Source organism: Aythya fuligula, chromosome 22, assembly GCF_009819795.1.
Source record: "Aythya fuligula isolate bAytFul2 chromosome 22, bAytFul2.pri, whole genome shotgun sequence".
NCBI lineage: Eukaryota > Metazoa > Chordata > Aves > Anseriformes > Anatidae > Aythya > Aythya fuligula.
In genome coordinates this window covers 3,495,159-3,513,459 of record NC_045580.1, presented here as the reverse complement: position 1 = coordinate 3,513,459, position 18,301 = coordinate 3,495,159, and the positions used below count along the sequence as shown (strand labels likewise).

At 44.8% G+C, this 18,301-nt stretch overlaps 1 protein-coding gene across 1 annotated transcript in view; it reads left to right on the top strand.

The window, feature by feature from the left end:
- SIK2 (salt inducible kinase 2) overlaps positions 1–18,099 on the top strand; it is a 45,571-nt gene extending 27,472 nt beyond the window's left edge. The window contains exons 5-15 of the mRNA XM_032201920.1: positions 1,858–1,982; positions 4,071–4,194; positions 6,201–6,421; positions 7,632–7,784; positions 9,405–9,569; positions 12,389–12,617; positions 13,321–13,605; positions 13,715–13,878; positions 14,963–15,076; positions 15,781–15,872; positions 17,203–18,099. Coding sequence (XP_032057811.1) covers positions 1,858–1,982; positions 4,071–4,194; positions 6,201–6,421; positions 7,632–7,784; positions 9,405–9,569; positions 12,389–12,617; positions 13,321–13,605; positions 13,715–13,878; positions 14,963–15,076; positions 15,781–15,872; positions 17,203–17,800 — 2,270 coding nt within the window. The 3' untranslated portion in view covers positions 17,801–18,099. The remainder of the gene's footprint in view (positions 1–1,857; positions 1,983–4,070; positions 4,195–6,200; positions 6,422–7,631; positions 7,785–9,404; positions 9,570–12,388; positions 12,618–13,320; positions 13,606–13,714; positions 13,879–14,962; positions 15,077–15,780; positions 15,873–17,202) is intronic.
- The last annotated feature ends 202 nt before the right edge of the window (positions 18,100–18,301 follow it).

The window sequence follows — 18,301 nt, the reverse complement described above, 5'->3', positions numbered from 1 at the left end:
CGGTGTCTGGTAACCACAGCGGTTATCAGCGCTGCTATCTGCTGATCAGCATTGTAATAACATACCTCTGAGGTATTCGGGGGTTGATAGCACTAAATCAACAGCCTGATTGCTGTACATCAGCACTGCCGAATTTCACAGGATTCCTCGAGTCACACCAGCATTACTCCGCAGGAGCCTGGTGAGCTCCAAGGGTAAAAGCATGATCACTTCAGAAAAGAAACACAAAGCAACTTGTAACCAGCTGCATGCTTTGCTCCAGCGTGCAAAAAGTAGCAGGGAACAGCTAAAGCTCCTTCACCCAGGAGCAAACCAGCCTTGAACAGCAGCAGTGTCACTGTGCTTGGGGGTCTCTGCATGTCACACGCTGATGCTCCGCTCTGTAGTTCCCTTGGAGATGCAGCTGACTTGTCAGTGCATTGAAGCAAGTTTGCCTGAAAGTCTTAAATCCAAAAATCATTTGTCCTTGTTATCAGATCTGTTTCCTTAGTATTAACAGTGTTTGTTGTCACAGAGAGCACAGAGAGTGGGCCACAGCAGAAGTGGAACAGAGGGCTCAGCAGTGCTGCTGGGAGCAACAGGGAGAGGTGCTGGCTTTGCTGAAATCCATGAGAAAACTGCTAGGCTTGAGCAGAGCCAGGATTTTGGTTCATGGCGTGAACAGGTCTCCCCTAATGTAGTACTTCAGTGGCTTTTATTACAGAAGACTGATGAATAAGTGGAGCCATGTATGAAAATTCTGAGTTGTGTTACTGAAGGAGCACGTTCAGGATGTGTATCTGCAAGGGATGTACAAGAGACCATTAGGAGACAGTAAGAATAAAGAATGCTGAAGCAAATGATGTGTGAACAAAGCAAAGGGAGCAAGAGGGATAGGATATAAGAACTGGAAGGTCTGGGCTGTGAAGATCTCTAAAACACAGATAAAGGTGAAGTGAATGGCAAGACAGCTACAGGTTGGCCACCAGGGCATGGTAATGCCTACCTGGAATCCTGCAGTTTGAAAACGATCAGCTTTAGATAAGCCAGTTTCCTCAGTATTGTTGTTGTTGCTGTTTTGTTGTGGTAAAAAAAAAAAAAAAAACAACACAAAAAACATGCAGTGAAGCTGAAAAAATTGCATCAGACTCTTTTCTGAATTCACCTCTCTATTCAGTAGTGGCTGTCATTTCGCTTTTCACTATTGGATTATTACCCATTGTGACTAATACCGAAGTCCCAAAGCCTGGTTCCATGTTAAGCCATAAAAAGCCATTTAAAAGAGCGGCTCAGTTGTAAAATGGCAAGTTTCACTTGGAGAATGAAGGGGCTGTAGACAATCCAAGGAGCAGAGCTTCCTCCCTAGCAGAAGGCTGCGTGTTTTCCCATGCCTGTTGCTTTTGGCAGAGTACCCTCCTCCCTTCTCCAGGATTGATGCTTTTGTTGTCAATATTTGTTGTTGGTTCAAGGCTAGAGAGCACCTAAAGAAAACTCAAGAAGTCTCAGATGCAGTGCTGAATCTCAGATATCTCTTGGCAAGTAAATAAGCTCATATGTATGCGATGTGATTGTCAGCTCGTTGAATTTTAGTGATAGCTGTTTCTAAACTGGGATTTAGCAAACTGGTAGAAGTTTACTCGAAGTTCCTACAGGTTGTGAAGTTTTGCAGAGTATTTTAATAATCACGAAGTTGTGAAAATAGCTGTATAGGGCATTCAGCATCCTAATAAATGCTTTCAGTGGGCGTAATGATAAAAAGGTCTGTGATAGAGCCTTTTGTGAATGACGGTGAATTTCCACGTCCAGCCTATGCATATAATTATTAGGTTTGTTGTGCAACTGGAGATGGGAGTGACTGTCCCCTTAATTTCTTCACAGATTTTGGATTTGGAAATTTCTATAAGAGTGGCGAGCCTCTGACAACATGGTGTGGAAGCCCACCATACGCAGCCCCAGAAGTCTTTGAAGGACAGCAATATGAGGGACCCCAGCTGGATATTTGGGTATTGTTTTTCTTTTTTTTTATATGGATTCAAGTCAACTTCAGGAAAGTTGGAACAAAGTTTTACCTTTGAGTTTTCTTAAGCTGCAGACAAGCTGTTCTTCTTTGGCTTCATTTCTTGACTGTCATAAAATGCTTCGTAACACTAAATGAAATTGAAGTTACCCATCCAAGTGGCTATTAAATGTACGTTGTAGGTCTACGTAAGCACAGCAGAGGAAAAACTGTACCTCCTCCAAAAGCTGTCTGGACTGAATGCATGCACTTTGCTATTTCAGTGCATTTAGTATCTTCTGTATTAAGTTTGAATTGAACCTGTAAGGCTGGTAAGTTCTTGACTCTGAGCAACTGAAACATGGTAGAGATGATGAGTGTTTTCCTCAGCCACAGTTGTGCCACAAACATTTGTAGTGCAGGCAGCTGCACAGTTTTGAATCTGTGTGCGTTCATGGGTTCTCTGTGGAAGAGGACAGAGAGAGCAACCACATTCCTGTGCAATGGAAAAGGGACTGAAAGGAACTGAAGAGGTTCTCTGTACCCTTCGTGCATTGTCAGAGTTTGCTTTGCATTCCTTTTTTTTAAATTTATTTCAGTATTCTGGTACTTACAGTGACAGATTCGTATTCTGAAACAAGCAGAGACAGTGCAAGTTGGCAGTCTCTGATCTGGCATTAGGCTTGCAGTGATAACGTTATACATTTCACAACACGCATGCTGACATTTTCATCAGAGCCTGGTACGCAACAGGACAGTGCACGATAAGTCACCTTTCAGCTGCTAACCTCATTTAAGTTATTCTAGTCAACAAATAAACACTGTGCTTTTATGGGCATATGTGTTTATGCATCTGTCTATCGTACATCACACACATATATATGTAAAACCTGTAGTAACTGGCACATAAACCTACAGCAGACCTCAGCTCCATTATTCTTCTAAGCAGCACAGGCACTGTTTGAATGGCAAAAATGAACCTCCAAGCTTTGGTAAATATTTCTTTAAATGCATTACATCCTAAATCATGAACTGAATAAAAGTGCTACAAAGAGAAGCACATGTGCATTTATAGGTGAGATAAAACCCATTATCTTCTTCACTTATCTTCTGAGATAAGGACTCTCTATTTCTTTTGCGACATCCAGTTGCAGAATAGGTCTGCTGCAAGTGCTAAGCTGGCAGGAGGAATGCAGCAATCCCCAGTTCAAATTTTGTCAGGGCAAGGAAGGAAATGACTTTTTAAAATACATATTTGATTTTAAAATCTCTGTGTACTTAAAAGGTTTTAAGGTGAATATTAAATACTTGCTTTTTTCCCTGGAGGAATCCAGTGCTGTGACTCTCTGTGCCAGCTGATGGCATGAGGGTTTGGTGTGGTTATTTCATCTGCTGTGGTTATTTCGTCTAGTGTGGTGCTGTATTTCTTTTGGCCTATACTGCAGGACTATTTCCACTTGCAGTGCCAATTAACTTGCATACTTTAAAAAATGAGTCTGGCAGTTGGATGAGGGCTATTGCCCAAATTGTCTCCTTTTGCTCATTTTACATAATCCCTCGTGCTCAGCACCGTATGCAGCAAGGCAGAGTCATTAGGTGGTGTTCCCCTGAAGCTCACTGTTGGTGAAGTTATTGGCGTGCCTCTTACCCAGGTTTTGCAAGCTGGTAAATGTGAAAAGTTGCAATTTCTAATTTTGGGTGGCTGTTTGAGGTTTGCTTTTGTTTGAACAAAGTTCAGATTAATAGCCTCTAATTGTCACCTGAAGTGGGGGCTCACTTTGCAGCTATCATTTAGTCACATGCGGCTCTAGCATCCTGCTAGAGCCACTCTCTGACCCATTACACTTCACCTTACCTGCTTATCAGCACGAGGTGCTGCCAGCCTTAGCTGTTTGAAGTGAGCTGACAGTTCCTAATGCCTAGGGATCTCCAGAAATGTAACTCCATTTTTGTATAAATTTCCTGTTTCTGCAGAACATAATTTAATTTTTTTCCTCTGATAGGATTTACCTAACCAACCCCAACAACCTTGCAGGTAGCTTGACAAATGAAACGAATATTCTCTTTTTTTTTTTTTTTTTTTTTTTTTTTACAGAGCATGGGTGTAGTTCTTTATGTTTTGGTCTGTGGAGCATTACCTTTTGATGGGCCAACACTCCCCATCCTGAGGCAACGAGTTCTGGAAGGAAGGTTCAGGATACCTTATTTTATGTCAGAAGGTAACCATTTGTCCTCTCCTACTCATATCAAAGTAAACCTTGAATAAATTCTAGAATAATCTCTGTTGTGATACAATGAAGGGTGGTGCACTTGGCCACCAGACTAGAGCATGGCAGACTGTTTTTCATTTTGCTAAGACACACAAGTAAGCCTAGGTGAGTTGTATACCTTTGCTGCTAGGTAGGGAAACCAGCCCATCTTTCCTAGAGACCACAGTGTGGCTTGCCCAAGGGCAAGGAGAGATCTGAAATGGAAGGTGAAGGACCTCTCATCCTACAGTGACCAGAAATATGGGGGTGCAGAGGGAGAGGCGCATTTGTGTAGCAATTCACTTTCATTCTGCAAGGCCATAAACATTTCAATTGGGATAGAAAATCCACTGGGAGCAGTGTGGCTGCCCTACTGAAGCTCTGCGTTGGGTGTCTGCTAAACAGAAGCAAAGAAGTGCGCAACCAATTCATGTGCCAGGCTCTCAGAGTCACGTATCTGGCACTCCCACACGTGACAAAGAGTCTATCAGATCTCTCCCTTGATTAATTGCTGGGTTTCACTCTCCCTCGTGTCTATTCAGACAAGAACAAATGGGGCCATTTTTGCACAGGGCTTGATGGTGTCCTTCAGCTTCCCTATACTAAAGGGTCTAAAACCTGAGTACTTGATACCAACTTTGCTGAATCAAATCCCCCTTTCAGTATACTACTTTCTATGAGATTATTTTTTTCTTTTTAAGGGAATTAAAAATAAGTTTTCAGCCCTGTTGTTCAGGATTCTGTGGTGCAAAACATTCTGTTCCTCCCCTTTTTCTTCCTGGCTGCGTCTCAAAATAGCCACTACAGAGTAGCTATAGCTCAGCTAGTTAGCTCAGCACTTGGTCGCTTTTAGCAGTGCAATTATGGCACCACAGCAAGCCTTCAGCTTCCTGGCACATTTTGCAGCCTGTGCTGAGCTGTGTTTGTGTCTGTGACTTTGCTGACATAAGTACACGAGCTCGATCCAGGTACCTTGGTGCAAGCTGCGGTCCTCGCTGTGCCTGCAGCGCAGATCTGCTCTTTCACTTCCAGCTTTGCTGCTCCCCTTGCTGCTCACCCGGCGCTGCAGGGAGTGGGGAAGGGTGTGCCTGGTAGCAAAACATTGAAACCGAAAGAGGTCAATGGGAATAAATAGCCAGAAATCTCTCTCTAAACTATTCGTCATAGCTACCTGAGTGGCCTGACTCATGGCAACTGCACTGAAGAGATGTTTTTAACCCTGTCTAATGTGTAGTAGTCAGAAAGCAGCAATGGCCTGGGATATTCAGAATTATTTGGCCACCTACAGCACCGATTGTGCTTTGGTCCTGGAATTAAAACAGATAAACCTGCTGTCATAGTCACCATCTGCTATTCAAAGCCACAGAGGTGTTACTTTCACCTTTGTTTCTGTGACTACTGGTGTGGAAATTTAAAACAAAATTAAAACAGAAGACAATAATAATCCAGATTTGAAGTGCAGCTTTGCCAATCCCTTCCTCCACGAGCCTGGACAAGCTATTTCAGACTGATAGGGGAGAGTGTGAATTAGTCCACACGCACAATTCACAGAGGATTTTTGAAGCTTTATCAGTCAATGTTGGCACTGTACTTAGAAAAGCACGAGTGGCTTCAAAGATGTATTAAATATTACCATTACCCTTGTGCAGGGGGCTGTGTAGGGGTAATCACTGGACCCTTCAGGTTGGAAAAGACTTCTAAGATACCTAGTCCCCCCTTTACCCTAGAACTGTTGAGTCCACCACCTAACCATGCTCCCAAGGTCTGCATCTACACGTTTCTTGAAGCCCTGCAGGGATTTTAAGTAGTTGAGTTTTTGTCCTTTTAGGTGTGACTTTTAATCTTGTTTTGAAAGATGGTTTTAGCCTCCAGGAAATGTTTTTAGCGCAGAAGCTCGGCAGCTTCCTGTTGTGCCCCGTACCGGTGGGTGTCAGGTGAAGCTCTGCAGGTGGGTAACGTGGTGTTCTGCCCAACAGAGTGCGAGCATCTCATCAGGCGAATGTTGGTCCTGGACCCATCCAAACGGCTGACGATTGCTCAGATTAAGGAGCACAAGTGGATGCTTGTCGAGGTTCCTGCCCAGAGACCCGTTCTTTACCCTCCAGGCCAGGAGAACGAGCCCTCCATCGGAGAGTACAACGAGCAAGTTCTGCGGCTCATGCACAGCCTGGGGATAGACCAGCAGAAAACCATCGAGGTAAAACACACTCCAAGGGTTAGCTGTCCCTGGCAGGAGGGCTCCTGCTCCATTTCAATGGCTGGAACCTATTACTTGAGTTCCTTACAGCATTCTTCATTTCAGCACTTGAAAAAATCAAAACTGGTGGTTTATTTTCTAGGTCAGACACCAGAAAAAGGAAGCATTTTATAAGGCTCTGCTGCTTTCTTCCTGTCCTGCTGATGTCTTGGTCTGTGCCAGCAGGCTGGTGAGGAAGAGGAGAGTCATCCCTCTAGAAAATTTCCTAAAGATCAGCCCTGGCAGGGCAAAGGTGTCTGTGTTATGCAGGCAAACCAGTTGTGTGATGGCCCCCCAGACAATTTCACCTGCGTGCCTCACTCTGGCTGGCCACAAACAGCCACAGTCCAGTCCAAGGCATTCTTTGCCCACCACAGGAAAGCATGCTGCTGAAAGGGCAGTACTGTGGGAGGCAAGATCCTCCTCTGTGTCAGGAATCCGAAGCAGAACCCATGGGAGAGAATAATGCGTTCTGCTTCCACATCCCAGGGCTCCGTACTGTTCTTTTAGATTTCCTGGGTGGGGATGGATAAACCAGAACTTGTCAAAGGGAGAGAGAGGAGGGAAAAACAGAAATCAAGTTAAATTCATCTTGAGCTTCTAAGAGGTTGGGAAATGAAATTCAAAAAGGAGCATAAAAGTACTGAGCAGTTCTATGTCTCCCTCCAATCCCAAATTGTGCTGCTTGCCCAATGTAAATGCTGAAAGACTCCCCGTGGAGTTAACAACCATTTCCTCTGGCCTGGCTGATATTTTTAACCAGCGTGGAGGTTACGTTTGAGCACTTCCTGCCAGCAGAGGCTGCTTTCTCTGCTTTGCAGAGGCTCAGTTCCCTGCTGCTTCGAGTGATTTGGAAAGGCCAGGTATATTCAGGAGGTCCCAGAGATCAGTCTCTTCTCCAGGTTCAGATTTAGGGGGCTCAGAACAGCACCTGAACGTGAAATACAAGCTCTGCTGACTTACAGGGGCCACTAAACTAAGGCTGATGCCTTTCGTTGCCTGGCACTCTGGATTGAAATTTCTCAATTCAGAACAATATTTGCCTACTTGGACACCTCTTAAATATCTTTTTTTTTCCTAGTTGACAACTCTTTCTTATTCCTGGTCTCACAGAACAGAAAAGGTAACACGCATTTGGCCACACACAAACTCTTGTGCTTTTCTTTTCCAGTCTCTGCAGAACAAGAGCTACAACCACTTTGCTGCTATCTATTACTTGTTGGTGGAGAGACTCAAATCCCATCGAAGTAGCTTCCCTGTGGAGCAGAGACTTGACGCTCGCCAGCGCCGCCCAAGCACCATTGCTGAGCAGACCGTAGCCAAGGTGAGGTCTCTTTCTGAGCAGAGGTGGGCTTAAGGCTGTGCAAGACATTATTTTCTCCCGAAATTGTTTCTATATTCACTTAGAAGTCACTGCTATTTTCTGATTTCTGTAGCATGTAGACTTGAGCATCATTTTGGAAAGATTTTTTTGCATTTGGTTCCTGTCAGACTTCAGTTTTTGAGAATTTCAAAACTTTTGCTGGGAAGTCAGTGGTTGAAGTGTTAGAGAAATACAGGTTCTGGAGGCTGCACAACACTTGGACTATCTTTAATGTGATCGACAAACAAGATGTTGAATTTATGGAGAGCTCTGCTAGCATGGGGCTAGGAGCATGCAGGCTCGATTCAGTGTTATTAAACATAGGTACCCTAAAGGGACCTGTTGAAAATAAAATCACTTTCTCCCCTGCTGTTCTCTAGATACACTTTCTATCTCCCTTGAAATGAAGCATGGCAAGGAATAGGAAAGAGGTACCCAAGAGAAAATATTAGGATCAATCTATCAGGTTAAGATGCCATATCACTGCGATATCTGTGTAGGAAATATGAGTATCGCTGCTGTGAGACTCCGAGTCACTCAAGATTTATAGACATGTCCCTAAATAATGTCATTTCTGCCAAAACTTGCACCACTTTTTACTCCTGCTGCCCAGCAAGAGCCCGATTTTGCAGGAGATCTCACAGCATGGCTGCAGAACCTCCGTGTGCATCGACCACGGAGCCATCGCGACGACTAATTGATTTAGGTCTTAAGGATGTCATGTGTGTTTTATCAAGAGCAATTCTGGGTGCTCCTTACATCTGGTGCCAGCCCATCCATTGCAGCAGGCTGTCCACTTAGCATCCTCTCTAATTATCCTGACTGATTCAGCACAGGCTCTACGGCTATTCAGCCAGCTTCTTCCCTAGTAATTTCCATCAGAAAGAAAGGTCACGTACAGTTTATTGTGTCTTATTCCAATAATTCTCAGATTTTTTTTTTTTTTTTTTACGTTCTTTTGTTTCATTAAGATACACAGACGTTGTACAGCTTTTGATTCCTTTTAATGCCTAACTGGAAACATGAAAGACTCGACCTCTTCAAAAGACTTGGCCTAAGATGACTCAGATTATCGTGGGCTCAAGTAAATATTCTCCCGAGTTCACAGCCTCTTAGGTACTGTATTGCTGCCGCATGGAACAAGGGCCTGGATTCTGCTTCCAGGAGAAATCACAACCATGCTGCTCCTTTTTCGCTTAAGGCAGCAAGGCATTATTTGGTTTCGCATTCTGCTGAAATGGAAGCCAAACCACTTCAACTGCAAAAAGCTAAGTCCAGGAACAATCCGGCTGGCAAAGATTTAAACCAGCTATTTTCTTAGATAGTAGTTCTAATGGCACAAAGACACAGGACAAAAAAAAAAAATCAGATTATTAATTACAGTATTAAAAGCAGGTGAATAGAGATAAGGAGCAAGGAAGAAGAGAAAAGGTCCAGAAGGTGGGCCTTTAGTGTACTAAGATCGGGTTCTGTGTGGGAAAAACATCTGGTTTCTGATGGGATGGGTATTGTCTTATTTGTGACTTTGCATGCTGTTTTCTACCTAAAATTGTTCAGTTTTTGGAGTTTTTCATCTTTTAGGCACAAACTGTGGTGCCGCCAGTGAACCTGCGCTCACAAAATGCGAGGTTGCTGCGGTCTCCAGGACTTGCCCCAGCTTCGGGAGCAGAAACCTTCTCGTTCCCTCCCTCCAACTGCCAGACAGAGACAGCGTTTATGGAAGAAGAAAGAGTTGAGACGCCAAAGGTACACAAAAGCATAAAATCACCCAACTGTTGTGTGAAAATTTAGTCAAACTACAACAAGATTGCTGCTTGTTGAATTACTGCCTAGCAAAAGCCCAGCCAGCGGTGATACCTCTGGGTTAACACCTAAAGGAAGATCGCTTCCTTTGCTGACAGGGAAGGATGACGTTGGTCATCCTGACACAAAGCTGGAATCAAGGCCAGAACCTTTACTAATCCAAACTCATGTCACTTCCTTCACCTCAGTACCTCAGTATGCCTCCTGTGTCTTTTAACCATAGGTTTGGGTGGAAGGCACCTCCCGAGGGACCTTGTAGTCCACCATCCCATGGGCAGGGATGTCTTTCAGAGGATCTGGTTGCTGAAACCCCCATCCAGCCTGCCCCTGAACACCTCCAAAGAGCCACGATTTCCCTGGGCAGCCTGTTCCACTGCCTCACTATCCTCAACATAAAAAAAATTCCTTTTTATACCCAATCTAAGTCTACCCTCCTTCAACTTAAAACTGCTTCTAATCCTCCAAAACTGACGGCTGGTCTCTGCTCTAACTCCCTCAGCACTCTTCATGCTCAAAATCGAGAGGAACCTGCCCAGCTCCTCCTCCTAAAACTCAGAAAAATGAGAACAGGGGGGATGCAATGGAACACGCGCTGCCCTTGCCAGCTAAAGCTATTAAAATACCACACTTAAAAGTCATTATCTACCAATTTCATAATAAGCCAGCCAAAGGAGTTACATTTTATTAATTTTTGTGTTGAATGGTAAATAGCCTGCAGGACCTGCGGGCTGTCAGAAACTATCAGAGCTGCAGCATCTCAAGCAGGCGGTGGCGGTTCGCAGCTCGGCCGTTCCTGTAACTAGGACTGCCTGTAAAGTCTCCTCTGGAGACCCGTCAGATTGCAGTCCCATCTAATGGGTTTTGTTTCCTGTAATCAGATGGGAAGACTTGGTGTAGGCTTCCCACACCTCCCAGCTACCAGCCCGAGCTGAGCTCACCTAATGGGACGTGACGGCTCCGCAGCCGTACAAATGTAGGGTTACAGCCGCGGCTCCCCGAAGGGAGCTTCGGGCTGATGCTTTTTGCCATCCAGCTCTGAGCTCGGTGACAACTCTCTGCAGGGCAGCAGAGACCGAGTGAAATGCGTGGGAGTTGGCAGCGGGGATAAAACTCGGGAGCATTTGTGAGGAAGGGGAAATTGCTTACGAGAACTATTTTTATGAAATGTATTATTCCCGTGAAACTTTTATTGTTCTCTATCACATCATATTATAACTTTAATTTTAGCATGTTGTATTCTGCCTGCTGCCAGACAGGGTTTTGATTTCATGCTTGCCGTTTTGAAAGTTTTATTTGTCATTTACTGGTTAGTTTCTGACACTAAGAGCATGGCCCTGGATCTCATCACTGTTGTAAGTAACAACTTGTGTGGTCCCTTGCAGCTGGAAAGCAAAAAGTGGTTCAAAGAGATTTGGAACTTAACATTTCAAACTTTATTTCCTATTCTCCTTTGCTTTCATGCTTTTATAGATTCAGTTTGTCCAGAGTAAAATCAATAAGTGGTGACTACAGCGAGGTGTCAAATCAGAATTGACTAGGGAACATTTCAGTGTCTGAGTATTACAGACCATAGCTGCTAAAACTTCCAAGCTCTGGTCCGTGTGCCATGGTAAACTGTAAAAAGCTGGCTGCACGCGTGCCCGGCTTTCCCTTTTAGCAGTTCACTAAATATTCTTTCCAGTGCTTTTGCTGCTATATGAACAGGAGGCATTTGAATGGGAAAGTCACAAATGGAAAAGGACAGTGTGCAAGAAATTAAGCTGAAAGATAAAATACATTAATTTTAAAATAGAGACACCAGATCCAGAATTTTCCTGTGCAAGTATCATCGTTGTACTGAAGCTCAGAATTTCTCAATACTGCTTTAAATACTTTCCCAGAATAGGAATTCTTCAATATAGGCTGCTGCTAGGATCCTTTGTTAACAGCCACTGTTAATGCAGTGAACCTTCTTGTCCAAATACACCAGTCTTGGAAACACCAGAGCTCTTGGCTGAAGAAAATCCAGGAATGGTTCATGAACAGTTTTACATAAGATCACCTGGAGCAGTGTAGTTTTATGCTAAATCAGGAGTATAAAAACAGAGTAAATAGAGAAATAAAATTTTTGGAATATTTCAGATAGCAAAGGTTCGTCTAAAGGCCATCTCATCCAACCTCTTGCTAAACACAGGGCTTCAAAACTAGGTGACGTTGCTCAGAATTGAGTGAATCCAAGGAAGGGGATTCCACAGCCTCTCTCTGTTTGTAGAAGAGCAGTTAAAGTCCAAAGGACTTTTGCTGGAAAGGGTGCGCGTATTGTATTATTCTTGAGCACATCTCTACAGTTCTGCAAGAACGCTAGCAAATTAAATACAAGACAACTTTTTTCCATACTCATTTGAGCAAGATAAACGAGGAAGGTAAGTATAGTAAGCGGAAATAATAATGTTGTACATTCTGTAAATATTCGTATTTGTGACTGAGCTGGCAAAGTTGGTTTGTTGTTTTGTTTTCAACAAGAAAGAGAAGCCCTGGAGAACACAGCTACTGGGCAAATGAGAGTGTTTAGAGGTAGGGAATCAAGTACCAAGAGAATGTCAGTGGTAATACCACCTGAAGGATTCATTTGTCTTGTGCAATTCTTAGCAAGTCCTACTTAACTCAGCAGGTTACGGGGAAGTGTTCATGCATTTAAATGACCAGGCTGCCTTCAGCCTACCTGGGGGTGATGCTGTGTGCAAGCAATTGAAAGCTGTCCGTCTTCTCCTCGTGACATTTAGGTAAATGGCTGCCTGCTAGATCCTGTACCTCCCGTGGTGATGAGGAAGGGCTGCCAGTCACTGCCTACCAGCATGATGGAAACGTCGATTGACGAAGGGATAGAGACAGAAGGCGAGTCAGAGGATGACCCTGCACAGGCATTTGCAGCCCTCCAAGCAGCTCGCTGTGGGAAGAGACGTCACACTCTGGCAGAAGTTACCAACCAGCTGGTGATGGTGCCAGGCACAGGTACGGAAGTTAGCACGGACGTCTCAAAGCCCATTTCCTGCTCTCACTACTCAATCTAATAAATTAGCCCAGGAGGAAAAACACTGGGTTTTAAAAGTGACAAGGACAAGACAGAGTCTCTTGGGTTTTTCACTTTGTATTAGAAAGGAGAAAAAACACAAATGCAAATGTGCTGTACAGATAGTGTAAAATTAAAGCTGCAATTAGACAGCTGGCTATGGCCATGTATCAACAGCAACTGGTGAGGTCTTTCAAGCTGGGGACATTTAGTTATGTGAGAAAGAACAAGACAAACTCTTCATCCCCTAAAGACATGCTGGGAGAGAACGGGGGGGAAACAAAAACCTCTGGATTCTTGTGTATCCCAAAACCAGCAAGGTGACCCAGCCTTGCAGCTCAAGCTATAATGTTGTCAAGATCACCTACAAAAAATACTGAATGGGCTCCTAACTCCAGTAAACATCACCTGCATGGTGTCTTTATGCTGCAATAGTGTAAAAACATAAAATTCAAAAAAAATAATCCAGTGCAGCATGTGTTAAATGACAATTATTTTATGAAACTTGATTTTTTTTGTTTCATTTCTTCCAAGACAGTCACTGGAGACACTATTGGCAGGAGTAGCTCAAGTCTGTGTCACTTCTGCCTTGCTAAAGCACTGCTGCACTCTCCTATTCTGCCTTTTGTGCTTTTTTTGTCACAGGGAAAGTCTACTCGTTGGATGAGAACTCATCTCTGGGCAGCATTGATGCAGAGTATGACATGGGCTCCATTCAGAGAGACGTCAGCTTCCTGGAGGACACCCCTTCCCTGAAGGAAATGGTGCTCACCACCCAGCCAGCACCCAGGATGACGCCACCGTTCATCGGCCTGAGACCTGCCAACCCGGCCATGCAGGCCCTCACCTCCCAAAAGCGAGAGACCCACAACCGCTCTCCCATCAGCTTCCGAGAGGGGCGCAGGGCTTCCGACACGTCCCTCACCCAAGGTAACAAACGTGCTGCGTGCATGGAGGCACCGAGGCACCCTGGCTGTTGTGCAGCTCATCTCGCGTTAACCGATTTTCTGACGAGGAGTTTTGCTCTACTCTGGTACAGGAATTGTAGCATTCAGACAGCACCTCCAGAACCTGGCACGAACCAAAGGAATCCTGGAACTGAACAAAGTCCAGCTGCTGTACGAGCAGATGGGATCGGAAGAAGAACCTTCCCTGACATCAACTGCCACCCAGCTTCAGGACCTCGTCAACAGTCCTCCGCAGGTACTGAAACCACAAAGAAATCAGCTCAGTCTTTCAGGTGCTAATGCTCTGGGACAGACAAAGAGAGGATAAAGTGTTCTGGAGATCTGAGGAGAGCTATTTTACAGATCAAGTTCCCTCCTCTCCTTTCTGGCTCCTGCAGAATGGAGACTGGGCATTTGCAGGTTAGCCTTTGTACCCTCATAGAAAGCTAACAAGGCTATCTCGTGGACCTGGAGTCCAATGGTCTGTTATTGCTTCTAATTGAATGTTGTTTTAGATTTAACAAAGCCAAACTAACACCTTTCTGTGTTGGAATCAGCCTGCCGTAACTAAGAAGTGCAAAAGCTGAGAGATAACAGTTAGCTTGATTTGTATAGTGAAATGCTAAATAGCTTCTACCATTTCCCTAATTACTTGTTTGGAATGGAGCAGGTTGCAGGAAGCAGGAATAATGCCTTTGTTAGACCCCATGAATAAAATGAGTAAGCAGCACGCAGGCACTGTAAGCACCTCATGTTCCAGATTAAGGCTGCTGTCCTTACAGCTCCAGCTCCATTTCTGTCTGCCTGTTTGCTGGAAAACTTCACCCTGACAGCCACGAAGTTGTGATGTTTTCACAAGAGTCTCCCACTTGCCATAAACATCCTGAAGTGCTCGTGGTATCCTCTCAACAACAGTTGACTCCCCTCCCATTTCAGCACTCCTCCTTGCTGGAGAAGCTGCTCTGTGCTTATCCTTTCCACCACTGGAAAGCTTTTCACAGCTTCTAAACTGAATGCAAAGCCACAGCGGCACAAAAGCACATGCAGAGGTTGGCCAGTGCTAACTCAGTACTGGTGGTTTTTCAGAGGGAAGCGAGTCACAAAATACATTATAAATATAATGTTTTGCTTACAGATGTAAACCCGTAGCGTTATGCAGCACAGATAGTTCAAAGCTTTGTAATTTAGGCTCCGCACCATGGAGGGAAAGCGGTGAGTGACGCCACAGCCCCACTTCACACGGCAGCTGTGGAACCTCTGGCAGGGGAAAATCCTTAAAGAAAGGCTTGAGGCAGAAAAGCTTTTTCTGGGGATGAAAATTCTTCCTCTTCTCTCTGCAGGAGGAAACATCTCAGCAGCAGGAGGCTGCATCTGCTTTCCCTAGTGGTGCACATCCCCCATTATTATCCAGACGGCAGAGCTTAGAAACCCAGTTCTTACAGCACAGGCTCCAGGTACCATGCCTCCCCTCCGCTGCATTAAGCCAGACGCTGCTGCTACATGGCAGCCCAGCCCTTCAGCTCCTGTTATTCTCCTCGAGAAAAAAATAATCAGTCAAAGGCTAAATTAGCAGAACTGCTGAATTTGAAATTATGCTGCGTTTGTCTTTTGTCAGATGCTGACCCTAATTATACAAAAAGCATACTGTATCGCTGCTGTTTTCCTACTCTGTTACTCTACAGTGCTATTAAAGCAATTTGAGGTAACTGCTAGTGAATACATATTATCTGTGTTGCACCCCATAAGGGGCATACATCAGGATCTGAGGAGCATCTGCCCAATTCTGACCCCCTGGGGCTTACTGTTTCTCTTCCCTCTTCTCTCCTCACTACTCCCACCTCTTTTTTTATAAATCATTTTTCACATAGCTTGAGTTTATTAAAAACAAACTTTTTTCCTGTACAGCTTCTCTTTCACTTGGGAAGAAACCTTACCAAAGATTGTATTGTGCAAGTCCCTCATGTAAAGATCCTCTTCAACTAAGGAGTAGAAGTCAGTAAGCAGTAGGGACTGTGATTTTAGACAGCTCTAGTGACAGCTTCTGAAAGTGGAGGTGGTCACTTAAACCATCATAAGGGGAGGCAACTGTCATTCACTTGCTTTCTGGATCGACGCATTAAGACAAATAAAATTTAAAACAATACCACTTTTCTTGCAGAAACCCACTCTGCTATCAAAAGCTCAGAATACTTGCGAGCTGTACTGCAAAGAACTACCCCGGAGTCTGGAACAGCAGTTACAGGAGCACAGGTAAGAACCACTCAAACTCTGCAGCTGAGTAATGGAAGAGCTGAGACAGTCTTGATTTAGGAAGTCTTTGAGAAGGAAAGCTTCGCTTTGGAAGTTGTAATGTCACTGTTCTTTTCTTAAAGAGGGACAACAACCCTGCCACAAGTTTACAAAGTGCTGTGCAACAGGCTCTTTGTCAGCTAATGCTGCTACAGTGCAGGTAGACTGCAGCTGCCTGCATGCTTTGTTTACTGCTAATGGACAAATGGAGGCATAGGAGAAAGCTACTGTACTTATACTGTTGTATTCATTTTCCGCCTCATCCCAACTACTCATTACATGTTGCAGTATTAATGCTAAGTCAGAACGTGGCTCATGGTTTTCCACCTGCGCTCATTTAGGAATTTCCTGTCTTGTTCCCGTGATCCATCAATTTTGCTGTCAAGAACACAAAAAGTGAATCAAACTTTTCTTATCCCTGAAAGATCAGAAATGATGCTTCTTTGAAAAATACACAGTAAAATAACTTAAGGCAGCAGATAGATTGCAAGTGTACCTTCATACCTGTCTGTATTACAGCAGACTAGATCTTAATTGCCAAGTTAAAGGGCGGTTGGCTCCTTATGAATGCATCATTTAGTAATCATTAAACAAGCAAGCAAGATAGATACTAAACACAGTTACTATCCCTGATTTTTGCAGAAGAATCGCAGAAAGAGATAGGAAAATAACAACCCGGTTACATGCTCTATAAGACTAAAAGACTGAGGACTTGACTGTAATCTAGAATTACTCTTTGATTTACGGCCACTCCTGACAACTGATTAATTCTAATCAGGACCTTAACTGATACAATTGACAGCATTCAGAGCAGCTTGGTATAGTCCTGCAAGAAGAGGAGGTCTGCACAGAGAAATAAGCTGAGAAAGAACAGATTCCTTTTGTGAATGGTGTCAGCATGCAGCAGTACTCGGTTTCCTATTTCTACATGCTTTGGGAACTGGCTGGTGGGAGACCTCCCCTTTGTCATATCGCAGGAATTTGTTAAAGGTAGCTGTGTAACCGGGCATTGTGTTGGAAATCCTCCCTTTGTAAAGGGTCAAAACCATGGAGCGTCATAAAGCTTCACAGGGAGGAGAAAAGGAGTATGGGGGAAGGAGGCTTCGCTTGCTTCCTTTCCTAGCCACAGACACTCAACTCTTCAGGTTCCCAGAGTAAATTTCAATAAACAAGCAAGGCTGCCCAGGAATTTTCCTGCTGGAACCATTTGAGTGACTAGCATGCAGCACTCGTGCTAGTGCCTTAACACTTCAAAGGGCAAAAATAATTGCTGTTCGTGTCCTTGATTCAGGTTGCATCAGAAGCGGCTCTTTCTGCATAAGCAGTCCCAGCTGCAGGCCTATTTCAACCAGATGCAGATAGCCGAGAGCTCCTACCCACGGGCAAGCCAAATGCCACTGTCGTGCCAGGAGGAGCAGCAGCCACCGCCGCCAGCCCAGCAGCAGCAACCGGCCCCGTTCAGCTTGCAGCAGCCCCTGAGCCCCGTGCTGGAGCCTTCCTCGGAAGGAATGCAATACGACCCCTTCCTCAGCCACTACCCGAAGGTGCAGCTGGAGCCGCTGCCGCCCTCCCAGATCACCAGCTCGTCGCGCTTGTCGGCACCCATCCAGGTGCAGCAGCCGCCCCAGCCCTTACCGTATTCCTACCAGACTTGTGAGCTGCCCGTTGTCACCTCCTCTGAGCCAGACTTCCCCGAGCAGTGCCAGTATTCCCTGGAGCCAGCACAGCAGAGCAGCGCGGCGCTGCCCGACAGCCCGAGCAGCTCCGCGTCTCACGAGCCCCAGACAAACTACGACCCGTTAACCCTCTCAGAATTACCCGGGCTCTTTGACTGCGAAATGATGGAGACTGTAGACCCCCAGCACAGCGGCTACGTCCTGGTGAATTAGTACCCCAGGGTGTCTAACATCGGAGTGGAAGATGGGACAAATGGAGAAGCATGTGAATTTTTGTTTTTGTTCCAACCCAAAAGTTTTCAACCCTTGAAGCACCAGGGGAATTAAAAGTCCTCCTGACTGGGAAAAAAAAAAAAAGCAGGAGATGGCTAGAAGGGTTTGGCCACTAGCTCCTCTTGCTAGTGGTTGGAGCTAGAGAACAGGCAGTGCAGTTTGGTCCCATAAAGAACCAGTTTGCATAGAAGGAGAGAGGAAAAAAAGTGAGTTTTAAAGGAAGGAAATGGTCCCTTCCAAAAGGAAAAAATAAAAAGGATAGTCTGGCAGCATTCACTAGGAGGAAGGAGAAGGAATGCATATTGCATTCTACTTTTTGGCAATAAAAGCAATAGTTTTCATTGAAATTCAGACTAGCTTTGGGTCTGAGCTGATGGCAACTGTCATACCCTTGAAACAGTAGCGTAAGGTGGATTTCAAGGGAAGTTGCACTTCAGCATC